At 44.1% G+C, this 13,833-nt stretch overlaps 2 protein-coding genes across 6 annotated transcripts in view; one reads left to right on the top strand and one right to left on the bottom strand.

The window, feature by feature from the left end:
• The window catches only part of GARRE1 (granule associated Rac and RHOG effector 1), a 108,503-nt gene extending 98,228 nt beyond the window's left edge, over nt 1–10,275 (top strand). For 2 of the 4 annotated variants that reach the window (XM_073307906.2, XM_078848124.1), the window contains 2 exons: nt 3,597–3,675; nt 4,647–10,275. In XM_073307906.2, the coding sequence (XP_073164007.1) occupies nt 3,597–3,675; nt 4,647–4,973 (406 nt within the window). In that variant the 3' untranslated portion in view covers nt 4,974–10,275. The other 2 variants (XM_073307909.2, XM_073307908.2) reach the window with 2 other exon arrangements.
• On the bottom strand, nt 4,585–13,297 carry SS18L2 (SS18 like 2). Of its 2 annotated transcripts, XM_073307917.2 has the most exons (4): nt 13,117–13,297; nt 11,818–11,953; nt 10,186–10,262; nt 4,585–9,717 (listed from the first exon to the last, which is right to left on the bottom strand). In XM_073307917.2, the coding sequence occupies exons 2-4, from the start codon at nt 11,884–11,886 to the stop codon at nt 9,633–9,635; spliced, it is 231 nt and encodes a 76-aa protein (XP_073164018.1). In that variant the 5' UTR covers nt 11,887–11,953; nt 13,117–13,297; the 3' UTR covers nt 4,585–9,632. The 2 variants fall into 2 exon arrangements, with proteins under 2 accessions (XP_073164018.1, XP_073164019.1); XM_073307918.2 differs by lacking the exon at nt 13,117–13,297 and having other exon boundaries at nt 11,818–12,829.
• Nucleotides 13,298–13,833: the final 536 nt, after the last annotated feature.

Below are 13,833 nucleotides of genomic sequence, written 5' to 3'. Positions count from 1 at the left end.
AGGGCAGGAGACCGTGGCACTCCCCAGGAGTACACAGGGTTATGAGGTACTTCACCACTACCTGCCCTTAGCGTGAAGCAGACTTGTCTGTGCCTGCTGCAGCTCAGCTCCCTGAAATCCCCAGCCTATGGCCACGCACAAGTACTGACTTCCATGTCACTCAGAACTGGGATCTTTGTGCCGGCCAGCAATATAGACACACTAGCCCTCAAGTCCTTGGAGTGCTCCCTGCATTGTCCAGCCCCTGTCACCAGACACTCACAGAAATTACCAGGTAAGTACTCCCTAAAGAGACAGTGTACACAACAGCTTGACTGACACAACTCAGGATCAGGCCCTTTATAACATTACTGAAATATATTTTTATAGTGAAAGAATCAGAAGGGTATTATCAAAGATTAAGATTTAAGAGATACTGAGTAAGGATAATGGAAACAAAATAGTTACACATATAAAAAGTGTAACATGCTTCTTAGAGTCTAAAAAGCTAAAATTCTTCTCAGAAATATTTTCTCACCTAAAGCAAACTCCCAGAATCACCAGCCGAGCTGGGTGGGGTGCACTGTTCATGGATGTAAAAGCACAATCCTTTACATTCCCTCAGTGATAAATTTAAAAATGTCCTTTTGCCTTTCTGTTATACCCCAAAGTCCTGTTTTTTTCCCAGAGCTAGTATGACCCCTTGTGGGTTCTTTTCCTGGAGTGCTGGCTCCAAGGTATCATTGCATACTCCTGTTTACCCCGTATGCGGATTTGCCTTCCATTGTATTGACTTATTGTGCTTAATCTAAATAGCTGACAGAGAGATCAGTGAATCAGTGTCCTGTGTCTGATGTACAAACTTTTTGTCAGCTCTGCCTTGGCACTGGTTTTCAGTACACATACACAACTCTCTAAATATCACCAGTATAAACATCTCACAAAGATTATGAAGATCTGTATGATATGAGCTTATTAGACACCTTACACAACCCTTTTTGGATGACTACTAAGAAAGCAATATGTTGGGTGTAATGGATTAGTCAGGTCTGATAGGAGTGGATGTTACAGAACAGTGAATCCTTTGCCAGTTGGCGTTGAGGGGTTCTCAGGGTCATAAAGACCAATTATTTCTTCCCTCGCCCGTCACCTTTATGGAAGCATATGTACAACTGGTTCAAGAAACTTGCTTGACATTGCTAGTCTTGCCAACTATAGACCTATTTTTAATCTTCCATGTCTGGTTAAGATTGTAGAGAAGATTCTGAAACAGTTCTGAGAATGTAGGTGCTTCAAATCTTTGACCTTTGTCAAGATAACTTCAGGACCTAGTTAAGGTTCTCAGACTGCACTAGTAGCACCAGTCAAGTCTCCTGGAAATGGACAAAAATCAGTTATTCCTGCTGCTATTACTAGATCTATTAGTACCAATGATCACAAGTGCTTACAGGCCCAAGCAGAGTACATAGGACTGCCTTACGCTGGCTTCATGCTTTTCTCTAAGGATAGTTCTGGGTAATCACTTTTCTGTCCTGAGGGATGTGCCATATGGGGTTTCACAAATTTCCAATTTTCAGTGGATGTGTGGTGGCCCACTGAGCTGTAATATGCTCAGCGTGCTGAGGCCACTTGGTGCTCTGTCCACTTTGTCTGATTCTGTGGGTGTGATGCAAAGTAATGCACACTGGAAAACTTAATCGCAACTATACATATAAAATGATGGGGTCTGAATTAGCTGTCACTATTCAAGAAAGGTCTTGGAGTCATTGTGGATAGTTCTCTGAAAACATCCATTCAATGTGCGAGAGCAGTAAAAAAAGGTAACAATGTTAGGAACTATTGGGAAAGGGATAGATAATAAAACAAAATATCATATTGTCACTATATATACATATCCATGCTATGCCCACACCTTGAATACTCCATGCAGTCCTGGTTGTCCTATTGGGAAAAAGTAGAGAAGGGCAATAAAAATGAGGGGTATGGAACAGCTTCCATGTAAGGAGAGATTAAAAAGACTGGAACTGTTCATCTTAGGAAAGAGACAATTCAGGGGGAATATGATATAAGTCTATAAAATCATGGATGGTATGAAGGCAAATCAGGAAGCATTATTTATTCCTTCACCTAATACAGGAACCAGGGGTCACCCAATGAAATTAATAGGCAGCAGGTTTAAAAAAAAAATAAGGAAATACTTCTTCACACAACACAGTCAACCTGTGGAACTCATTGCAAGGGGATGTTGTGAAGGCCATAAGTGTAACTAGGTTCAAAAAATAATTAGGTAAGTTCAAGGAGGATAGGTCCATCAATGGCTATTAGCCAAGATGTTCTGGGATGCAACCCCATGCTGCGTGTGTCCCTAAGCCTCCGATTGCCAAATGCTGGGACTGGACAACGGGATGGATCACTCAGTAATTTTCCTATTCTGTTCATTCCCTCTAAATCAGTGGCTCTCAATCTTTCCAGACAACTGTACCCCTTTCAGGAGTCTGATTTGTCTTGCAGACCCCCAGTTAGACCTCACTTAAAACCTGCATGCTTACAAAATCTGGAATAATACAAAAGTGTCACAGCACACTATGACTGAAAAATTGCTTACTTTCTCATTTTTACCATATAATTATAAAATAAATCAACTGGAATATATTTCAGTTTATAGTATTTAGAGCAGTATAAACAAGTCATTGTCTGCATGGAATTTTAGTTTGTACTGACTTTGCTAGTGCTTTTTGTATAGCCTAATGTAAAACTAGACAAATATCTAGATGAGTTGATGTACCCCTGCAAGACCTCTACGTACTCCTGGTTGAGAACCACTGCTCTGAAGCATCTGGCAGTGGCCATTGTCAGAAGACAGGATACTGGACTAGGTGGACCATTGGTCTGTCCCACTATGGCCATTCTTACGTTCTTATGATTACTAGCAATTAAGGCATTTAAATGAGAACTTTCTATAAGTAGTGATTAAAATATACCTACTTAACCAAACAAAACCAGGGGTAGAAGTTGTTAAAATTGCATTCAAGAGCCTCTGATCAAATCAGCCATTGACAGAGGAGCTACTGTTATGGGTTCCAAATTTTAACACTGAATCTTTTTAGTAAATGAGCTTATTCAGTTCACTTCTCTGTCATCAGATACAAGCCAGACTCTGTACTTGCTGTAACAGATAGTATGTGCAGAGCTTGGGAGCTACGTTATACTTTTGAAGGATTTTTATTATTCTAGCTTCAATGTATGAGTACTCAGAACATACCTCAATTTGATATGGTTTACAATATACAGTCAGACAGAAAAAAGGTGGGCAACTAATTTCAAGATGTGTCCCTTTAACTACTAATTTTTTTAAAAGTTAAAGTTTAGATACTACTATCCCAGAATCCACCTACCAACTGTTGTTTTAAGGAAACAGGAACCATACTATTAATGTTCTTCTCTCCCCTCGCTGGGTGAAAGATGCACAGAGTGTGAAAACAGAGACAAGCACACGCACAAAGCTGTCAAATGTACAGGGTAAACAGTCATCTTAAGAATTACATGTACCAACAGTAGGTGAAAAGATGTGCTTTTAAATGGCAGCAAACTGCATGTCACTCTGTTGCTTTCTGCAGAAAACACAGTAGTGGTGAGCAGGATCATAGCACACTACCATCACCACCTCTTCTTTCTACCGTGGATGATCTTAATCAGGTAAGCTGAAAATTGCTTTTTTCTCTTTGTTAATGAAGGTGATTTAGCAAGCAAAGAAAAACTAGGTAACTTGATAGGTACTTGAGACTGCTCACGAGACAAATTTTTGTTAATTCTGAATTGAATCAACACCAGAAACCATGTGCATTGTAGGGGAAATCTAAAGCTTTGCACAAAACTTAAGTATTAAAATAGGGACTCCTAAGAAGCATCTCTGCTACATAAACAATTTTTTTTAAATTAGTTCAAACCACATTGCTTTCCTCCTTTTGGACTCATGCAAACCGTTCCTGATTGCTGGAACTGCTTTCCGGATTGCTTGTAGTGCTCTTTTCCCCTCACTTCCCAGATATTTTGGTGACAAACCAGAGCAAGTGGTATGCTCATCAGGGTGCTCTCGTAACAGGCCAGGGTGGCATAAATGTAGGGTTAGTGGCGCTGCACTGTCAAGTAATTTTTTTTAAGTGAGAAATGAACTGGGGACTGAATCACAGAATGAAGTGAGCTGCCAGCCTATGGCAGAACACCAACATAAACGATAAATAAATTAGTCTTTGCTCTATAAAGATGTTGTAGTAGAGCTCTACAAATTGTAAGTGTATTCAGAATACTTCATGAGAAAAGTTTGCATATAACTGATCAACATACGCCTGTTTTAAGCCAATAGTCATTTTTATGAGTTTAAAGAAAAGGGACAATAGAATTTTTAGAAGCGAAAATAAGGGACTATCCAAGCTTATGAATCAGTTTTGCAACATGCTCCTTTTTTCTAGGAAAAGGTACCTATTACGCACATATAAAAATGAAGGGTTTTTTGTCTGATCTGCTCAACTCTCTTCTTACTGTAAATAATTTAAGACAAGTAAATAGAAAATCAACTTTCTGAAATCAGAACAAAATGCATCGATGTACAGCTCCAAAAGGAAATATTTTTATTTGCAAAATCAAAGCGGATAATTCTGTCTTTACAGGATAATAAAACCAAAACCTGGCCTCCTAAGGCCCCTTGGCAGCATTCTTCATCCGTCGCAAACACACTGCCCAATCAGAGTACATCTTTGTATCAAATGAGTAATCCAGTCAGTCAGTGGAATGACACAATGCAAATTTTACAGTCACCAGTTTGGTCTACAGCCAATGACTGTACTCCATCTACAGGGATTTCCTCCAATTTTGCCTATGCTCCGCAGCAACACTCACCCCAGCAGCAGACTTCCCAGCACAAACAGCTGAATAAGGGCTTTAAATCCTTTCCAGTAAAGCACGAACGCAGACCATCTTACCTGCATCAATACTAACTGCTTTTTTATTGGAAAGATGCATCATAGGGCCAAACAGTCTTATAAATTATGTATATTATCTTTGTTTCCCCTTTGTGTATTGGCAGTGTTCTGGTTATTTTATTATATGTGGAGTGAGAATTTTATGGTGATGTACATAGGTTTTAAATTGTTTTACAGTGCTGAGCAAACAGCCAATATATTTGTTAAATGTACATGAAACAGTCCAAAACTGTGGTGCAAAACACTTTTAAAATGTGTATATTACCTTTACTTTTCAAAACCCCTTTTTAAAAAAATTGCTAAGACTACCATGCAAGACACTGTATTTTATAGCTATTTTCATATAGATTTATAGTTAAACATCTGCTAAAATGCATTGACTTTTTAAGCAAATATAGTGTTTGCTTTTGCTCAACACTGTTCTTGTTTAGATTTATAATGGACAAGTTGTAGTCTTTGTATTCTAAGTAAACAGCCTGTGACCATTTTTTTTAGTGAAGTGGGGCAGCAGCTTTTAACATGCCAGGCAAGTGGGTTTCTTACAGCAACCATTGCAAAACTAAGTTTTGCAGTAATTTCACTGATGTAAATATAGAGCAGCTGGACCCACTCAAACTTGCTTTTCAAATGTTTTCTTGGCTGCTGAAGGTAGATGGTATCTGTGTGGATATGACTGTGCTGATTTTCAAATACACTATTTGATACTTCTGCATTTGGCCAAAGGCATTAGCCCAACTGTGCTCCTTAAATGTGTGAAACTACAGCTAAGACTACTTGCATATATTTAAAGTCTTATTTCAGATGCTACAGTTAGAGTAAAAATTGTGAGCTGGCTCAGAAGAGAAACTAGAATTAAAATGTGGGTAGCAGATACTTAAAAGAATATTATGTGCCATTACAAAGTTTAACCTGTGGAATTTGGAATAATCTTCCAACCAAAGTGGATCCATCAGTGTGTGACTGGTGCTTAAATTGGAGGGGGGGATAAATATATGTATAGTTATCCCATTGTATATTAATTGAAGTTACAGAAGATTCTTTATATAGTTAAAGCTTATTTAAAATTTTCATATTTCATCTTTAAAAGTAATGAAATCATAATATTTTCTGGTATAAAGTTTTGACAGTATTAATCTTATTTTTATATTTTCTTAAATCATTATACCATTCTAATATGTTAACTACTAGTAAAGTGGGGTTTTAGTTCTAACTACATATAACAGATTTTCCATGAAGATAAAAGTACGTTTGTTCCCATTTTTCTACGAACGAAGTACATCTATATCTAAAGATACCAAAAAAAAAAAAATTATATATATATATATATATATATATATATATAAAATATACAACACTAATACTATTAAACATTTGGGTGTTTAAAACCCATTCACTCCTTTTGTTTGTATGGTGATGGTCTGTAGTTGCAGGCCTAGAATGTTACCCTTTGTGCTGTTTAAGGATGCCAATGTTGCCTGTATTTGATATACTGTCACCATGTTTTCTGAAAATTCATACTTACCATGTTTACAGAGAATTGTTTGCTGTACATAGACTTTTTACAGTAATGTGCTTTGCACAATCAGCGTGGCTTTTGTCTGTAAATTAATGTTCTGTACTATTTTACTTTTGAAAACCCTCTGCTGAAAGTACTAGTCGTTATTTAGCTTGACAAATGGTTTGAAGTTTCCTAAAGCTTGACAATTAATATTCGATCCTAAATTTGGTTATATTTATGTCCCATGATTATTCATTCTAAAACCACAATGCAAATTAGATTTATTTATAACTTTGAACTTTTCCTAACCAGTGCTAAAACTGTTGCTGCAGTTTTTGTAATTTATTGTTAATTACAAATACTGAAAGTTTCTAAACTTAATCCAAGCGAATTGTGGAAACAAAATTGAAACCATTTCTGTGTCTGCATTTTGACCATGTAGGTGCTATGTCCTGTGCTGCCGATTGTTCTGAACACTGGTAATTTTTAACAATGTTGCACTTGGCAAACAAGTCTTGCCATAAAATCTGTTTATCATTTACACTGCCATGTGCAAGGGTTTGGTGCTTAGTTAACATACCCTTATTGCAGTGCTTCTTGTGAATAGCTAATGCTTCTGACCTGAACATTTTGTATTTTACTTTTAAAGCGCCTGAAAGTAAAACCTATTTGCTTTATTAAAGATATACATTTAATAATAGGTCGTACCTGTTTGAAATATGCTCCTGACTGAAAATGAACAGCGCCTTATGATGTAACCTAAATTTGTAAATGAAAAGCTATTAAGGAATATTAATGTAAAAAATTGTCTACTTAATGACTTTAAATGAGCTGTCTGCACCGTAGAATCTGATATCTAATTTCCTCAATCCTTATTTTAGGGCTACTTTAGCACTAGGATGGAGTGTATAGTACTACTATTCATGCTCCTTCAATAGCAGTTGGAAAGTTGCTGAAAAGCACTAGTTTGTATTACTTCCTCGACAATGGATATCCATATCCAGCTTCTGGTGGTGAACATTTTGCATTCACTTTTATACATGCTAAGTCACTTTCCTTATGTACTGTTCACAAATCTAATGAATGACTAATTACCTTTGCTTTTGGACAAAAATATGGTCTGGTGCCATTCTGTTTAAGTTACACTAATTGTGTGACTGGAATACAAAATCTGAAATGTACAAATGAAAAAGCCTAATACATGTACATGACAACTCCACATTCTGAGAAGAAAAGCTGCTAAAAATCAAGTAGTCTTTACACTGATATCAAAGGAATGAATTCAAAGATTCTTGTTACCAAATTTTATTACAAAATATCTAACATTTTCAAGCAAGTTAAAGTAATACTTTAATGTGACATTACTGAAACAATGAGTATTCCCTCATAAAATATTTAAATGCAGATATAAAACTATTTGCTTAGTGTTTTCCATATTTAGATAATATCTAAATACTAAATTACTTTTCTTAATCTGTTTTCCAACAAAGGAACAGCTGACTTGTCTTGAAAATTAGAAGCCTAAACTCAGAATATTAGATTAAACTTGCACGTTTGGGAGGGAACCAACCACTCAAGCCAGATTTGTCTACAAGTAGTAAAGTAGGTTTCCTCTAACTCACTTGTTGCATGAGTAGTTTCATACTAATCCCAAAAGTGCTTTTGCTTATTGGGAAGAGCTGTAGTTCAATCTGTATAGTATCTATCATATTGTAATCGGATGTGCAGCAAGATGGGTCCCTGTATTGCATCTGACAGATTCCTGACCCTGCATTTTTGACATCTTGGAGTCTTGCAAAAATAAGTTTTACAACTGAAATGAAAATATTTTCACTAATCATAAGTAAAGTTATTGAAACAGCTGGATACTTAACCTATGATGTAGCAAACAGCATTATGCATAATGCTCAGTCTTCGCTCTAATTAAACATTTAATCTACAAGTGTCAGTTGTACTGCCTACTGAGATCTAAGTCTGAATCTCTTTCCAGGACAACTAGCCCACAAAGACATTCTCAGAGGGAAAGATAGGATGCACTGGAGAGGAATAAATGTCTTCTGATTTCTGCAATGTGCACGTATTGGCAAAGCAAGTCAAGTACAATTATACTAGTTGTACTGTGGAATTTGTAAATTCACAAATTCAAGAATTCAGATAAATTGGAAATGAGTTAGACACATTTAACCAGGAGGAGGGAGGAATGGCAAGCAAACTGTTTGCTTGTCTTTCAGGCCACAGACAACAATTCTCTAAAGTGAGTATTGTAACTAGATGCATTCTTGAGAACTACAGTATGCCCTATAAACCTGTGATGAGTGAGTGGAAGAGGGATAGGACACTAAGGGAGACTTAAGCTTCAGTCCTCCCCTACCAAACAGCCATGCTGCCTATAACATTTTCTGGGGTAACTTTAGATGAAAACTGGATGAGCCTAGTCAGGGGAGTTGTCATGAACCTGCTTAACCTCATGGTCCAATAACTGGTACTAGAGTAGACAAAGAGTGTAAGCTCTTTAGGGCATATAGCTTTACACAGCCGACAGCATCATGAGGCCCTAATTCTGCTTGGAGCATCTGGCTGTTACTGCAACAAACTAATGGCCAGCGGCAGCAAGTCCCAGACTACCTCCAGTAATCTTACTATGTCTCCTGGGTAAGTGGGTTAGAACTTGAGCCTTTCTCCAAAGCTCACCATGCCCTCTGATACCTAATGTCATCATTTACCACCTTAACACACTCATTTTCCAAAGGAATACATGATGACATTCAGGTTGCTGAGGGTTCAGTGACACTGTTGCTTGAATTCCTACTTCCCCTTGTCACCTACCACTCAAGGAAGCATGAAAGACTGAGGCAGTAGCACTTCTAAATAAGGTGTATTTTTCTCAAAAAATCAAGAAAGGGGAAGACTGGTGCAAGGGATCTTCCCCATATTTATCAGCTCATCACCAATAGGATGCAAGGCCACAGCAACTCTATTCCTATAAGAATCTACTCCCTAATGCCCATCAATCTTGGCCCCTGGATTCCCAGCTAATCCCTATCAAAGCTTGCTCTCTTAGCCAGTCAGACAAAATGAGGGAATGCTGTATCCCTCTTGGCCTCAGAGTTCCCCCAATTCAATCATGTCTCCATGCTTCATCTAGGCACCACTGAAGGGTGTCCAAGTTTGTGGGATCAATCAGTTTTCTGTACAGTGGCTGGAGATGCATCAGCAATAGTAGCCAAATAAATAAGATTTCTGTGCAAGATATGCTGGTACCTATGAGAGAAAAAAGTTTGGAAAACTCAGAAGGGAACAAGACTTGATAATTGTATTCCCTGCAATAGAGAGATCAGGGCAGGCTGTGCCTAGACAGAATTGAAGTAGTCATGCATATTTACAATTAATAAATGCCATCTTAGGTCATCTACTACACACCCAAAATGGAAAAAACTCACTCTCAGAAAATAAGATATGAGGGGGGAAGGCTTAATTATTTCCCTTCTCTTACACCCAACTCCCCAAATCCTGTCTCAACCTCACTTTCATCCTAAAGATGAGAATTATGTGGCTTATTTTTCAGTTGATGATGCAGTATCTTGGATGTGGTAAATAAACAAGGCTTATTTTAAACCAAAAACTTTCTATAAAACATTTTCTGACATTTCACAGTGTGTTGGGCATCTAAACTAGTACCTTTTCTATACATGAATCACAGTGACTGCATTTTGGAATAAGTTTACTTACTGCACACATTCTGTAGCTCTTCCTTTATTTTGATATTCTACAATGCACCGAATCAGCTGATCATTTTCATCTAGTAACTAAAATAAACAAGTTAGTGCTTTGCTTCTGCCACAGGTGTTTGAAATCTTGTTGGAAGTTGTTTATAGCAACTGCAAGAATTCCCTTCTGTTAGCTGGTTCTGCCCATTCTTTGATAATTGGGCTGAAAAATATTATCCTGCATCTTTCTCAAGTTTCAGTATGCACGCTATGATTTATTTGTGGTAGAATAGGGCCGAGAACAGCATTTCTCAAATGCAGCCACCAGGAGTTTTTCCTATGGTCTTGACAGCCTCCTTGGCACAGATGGGATAGGGGCAAAGCAACACCCCTTCCTGCAGCACCCAGGGGGCAGGCTTCAGCTGGGGAATTCCTGGGGCAGGCATCAACCCCCCCCCCCTCCTGATTCAGCCAGAGGCTCCAGCAATGGGCTTCACCCTCCCCACCTTCAGCCGGAGGCTCTGGCTTCAGCACCCCAGCCCCCAAGGGTGGTGTGGCTCTGGGCTTCGCCCCTCCTCCCCACCCCAGATCCAGCTATGGGGTTCTGGCCTTACCAGGCACCATGGTTAGGAAATAGGGAGCAGTGTGAGCCTTGGGTGTGCTTGGGGCAATGGGGGATGGGGAGGGAGAAGCAGCAGGGACCAAGGGCACCAAAATACAACTATCGATTGTATTACATAGGCACAGGAACTAGAGGCATGAGGGGTGCTGCAGCACCCTCAGGTTTTATGCAGGGTCCTGGCTCCTGTCCTGTCTGCCAGCCCTGCGCCCGGGGCTCCACGCCTGTCCCCAGCTGTGGCCCCAGCCTCAGCCCCCTTACCCCTGTCTGCGTCCTCCCATCCCAGAGCCATGGCCCTGCTCCCAGCCCCAGCTGTAGGAGGCGGGTTTGGATGGGGGCAAGGGAGGAGACAAAGTAAAACGAGGGCTTTGCAGTTTCACTGGCTTTCAGCATCTCCACTATAAAAAGTGGTCCAATGCCATTAATATATTATTTTTGTTACTGAGTCTACAAAAAAACCAGAACAAATAAATTACAATGATTTGGACATGGATATGTGCATATTAAGTATTTTCAGAAAATGTATCAAAAAGTGATCACCAGCAAGAGTTGGCGGCCACACTGAGGCCACTAAAATGTGTGGTGAGTCCCCCCCCCCCGCTGCAATAAGGCTCGAGGCTCCCCGGTGCTCAGCGCTGAACAGAGACTGGACCAAGAGCTGGGGCAGGGTGGGAGGACTGTATTCGGCGAGAAGCTGACAAGCGTCTCAGATGCTGTACGGCAGGGTGGCCAACCTGTGGCTCCGGAGCCACATGCGGCTCCTTGTCTAGGCACCGACTCCAGGGCTGGAGCGACAGGCGCCAACTTTCCAGTGTGCCGGGGGGTGCTCACTGCTCAACCCCCAGCCCTGCCCCCACTCCACCCCTTCCCGCACCCTCCCCTGAGCCTGCCGTGCCCTTGCCCCCCCCCCCGGCCAGGAAACAGCGGAGGGGGCAGGACCGAGCCCCCCCCCGCACGCAGGGGAGTCCAGGGAGGGACCGAGGAGGACGCCCCCCGCGGGACTCGAGGGGCTGGGGCAGTACCGGGCAGACTCACCCGCTGCAGGGTCTCCGGATTCACTTCCGCTTTCCCGCGCAGCCGCTCCGGCACGAAAACCACCGACATGGCCCGGTCCGGCCTGCCCGCCCGCGAAGGGTTCCGCCCGGTTCCGCCCACAGGTCGCTACCACGACCTGCAGCCCCAAAGGAGGGGGGGGGGAGAGAAAACTGCATGGTCTCCTCTCCCCCTCCGGGGGATTGGTTCCATCCGCACCGGCCTCTCCCAGATTCATCCCGCTCCACGGGCTACGGCGCGGCCGCCAGGGAAGGGGCGCTACGTGCTAGAGCCACCGGTGGGGGCGGGGCGCAGGCCGGGGACTCGGGAGGGCGGGGCAGGACCGAGGAGGAAGCCCCCCCTCCCCCGCAGGCCGGGGACTCGGGAGGGCGGGGCAGGACCGAGGAGGAAGCCCCCCCTCCCCCGCAGGCCGGGGACTCGGGAGGGCGGGGCAGGACCGAGGAGGAAGCTCCCCCCTCTCCCCCCCGCAGGCCGGGGACTCGGGAGGGCGGGGCAGGACCGAGGAGGAAGCTCCCCCCTCTCCCCCCCGCAGGCCGGGGACTCGGGAGGGCGGGGCAGGACCGAGGAGGAAGCTCCCCCCTCTCCCCCCCGCAGGCCGGGGACTCGGGAGGGCGGGGCAGGACCGAGGAGGAAGCTCCCCCCTCTCCCCCCCGCAGGCCGGGGACTCGGGAGGGCGGGGCAGGACCGAGGAGGAAGCTCCCCCCTCTCCCCCCCGCAGGCCGGGGACTCGGGAGGGCGGGGCAGGACCGAGGAGGAAGCTCCCCCCTCTCCCCCCCGCAGGCCGGGGACTCGGGAGGGCGGGGCAGGACCGAGGAGGAAGCTCCCCCCTCTCCCCCCCGCAGGCCGGGGACTCGGGAGGGCGGGGCAGGACCGAGGAGGAAGCTCCCCCCTCTCCCCCCCGCAGGCCGGGGACTCGGGAGGGCGGGGCAGGACCGAGGAGGAAGCTCCCCCCTCTCCCCCCCGCAGGCCGGGGACTCGGGAGGGCGGGGCAGGACCGAGGAGGAAGCTCCCCCCTCTCCCCCCCGCAGGCCGGGGACTCGGGAGGGCGGGGCAGGACCGAGGAGGAAGCTCCCCCTCCCCCGCAGGCCGGGGACTCGGGAGGGCGGGGCAGGACCGAGGAGGAAGCCCCCCCTCCCCCGCAGGCCGGGGACTCGGGAGGGCGGGGCAGGACCGAGGAGGAAGCTCCCCCCTCTCCCCCCCGCAGGCCGGGGACTCGGGAGGGCGGGGCAGGACCGAGGAGGCCGGGGACTCGAGGGGCTGGGGCGGTACAGGCCGGCTCACCGACTCTCTGGATTCACTTCCGCTTTCCCGCGCGCCGCAGCCACCCAACCCCCGGCAGTTACCGGTCCGGCCTTTCTCCCCGCGCAGGGGCCGCTGGGAATCACGCCCGGCCCGGCGCGGCCCGGCCCGGCCGCTTCCGATTGACTCCGCCCAGGTCGCTGCCAATCTGCCGCCCCAAACAGGGGGATCCACGTCGTAAACCGCTGCTATTGCCCCCTCACCCCCCCCCCGGTGGTTATAACTATGGTGGTTATTAGATCTGATCACTCCTCCTGTTTCTGCTAAAAAGTCCCCTACTGGAAGGAAGTGCTTCCCCCTTAAATTGCAGCAGGCTCCCTCTTTGTTTAACATAGGTAATCGCAGGTGTATGAAGTAGTTAGGTTTAAATCACATGCTTTGCTGTAAGAGGCAAAACTGTAGCAGTTGAAATTGGCCAGTGACCCTCCTTAAGCAGAGAAAGCTGAGAGTTAAAATGTAAACACAAGCAAGAGTTGTTTTGAATCCTTAGCCCTTTGCTCTGACTCGCAACCTGATAAGCTGAAACCCACTTCCTCTTTCTCCATCATCATTAGTGCTAAGGCTCAAAACTAACTCCGCTGTGATTAAGCAGCAGTCCAAGTGGTCCACATATAGCACTCCCCCTCCATCACGTTTCTATTCTTTAGAAATGCAGAATCAATTTTCAAGTGGAAAAATGACTTTTAATGAATACTTACA

Source organism: Lepidochelys kempii, chromosome 12, assembly GCF_965140285.1.
Source record: "Lepidochelys kempii isolate rLepKem1 chromosome 12, rLepKem1.hap1, whole genome shotgun sequence".
Lineage (NCBI taxonomy): Eukaryota > Metazoa > Chordata > Testudines > Cheloniidae > Lepidochelys > Lepidochelys kempii.
Note: the sequence above shows the minus strand (reverse complement) of the source record. Positions and strands in the feature narration are given on the sequence as shown.

Coding starts and splice junctions, on each gene's coding strand:
- SS18L2 (XM_073307917.2), bottom strand. CDS start 11,886: ATGTCGGTGGTTTTCGTGCCGGAGCGGCTGCGCGGGAAAGCGGAAGTG. Junction 10,263..11,817: donor ATCCGGAGACCCTGCAGCGG/GTGAGTCTGCCC, acceptor TGTTTATTTTAG/TTACTAGATGAAAATGATCA. Junction 9,718..10,185: donor AGAGCTACAGAATGTGTGCA/GTAAGTAAACTT, acceptor TTTCTCTCATAG/GTACCAGCATATCTTGCACA.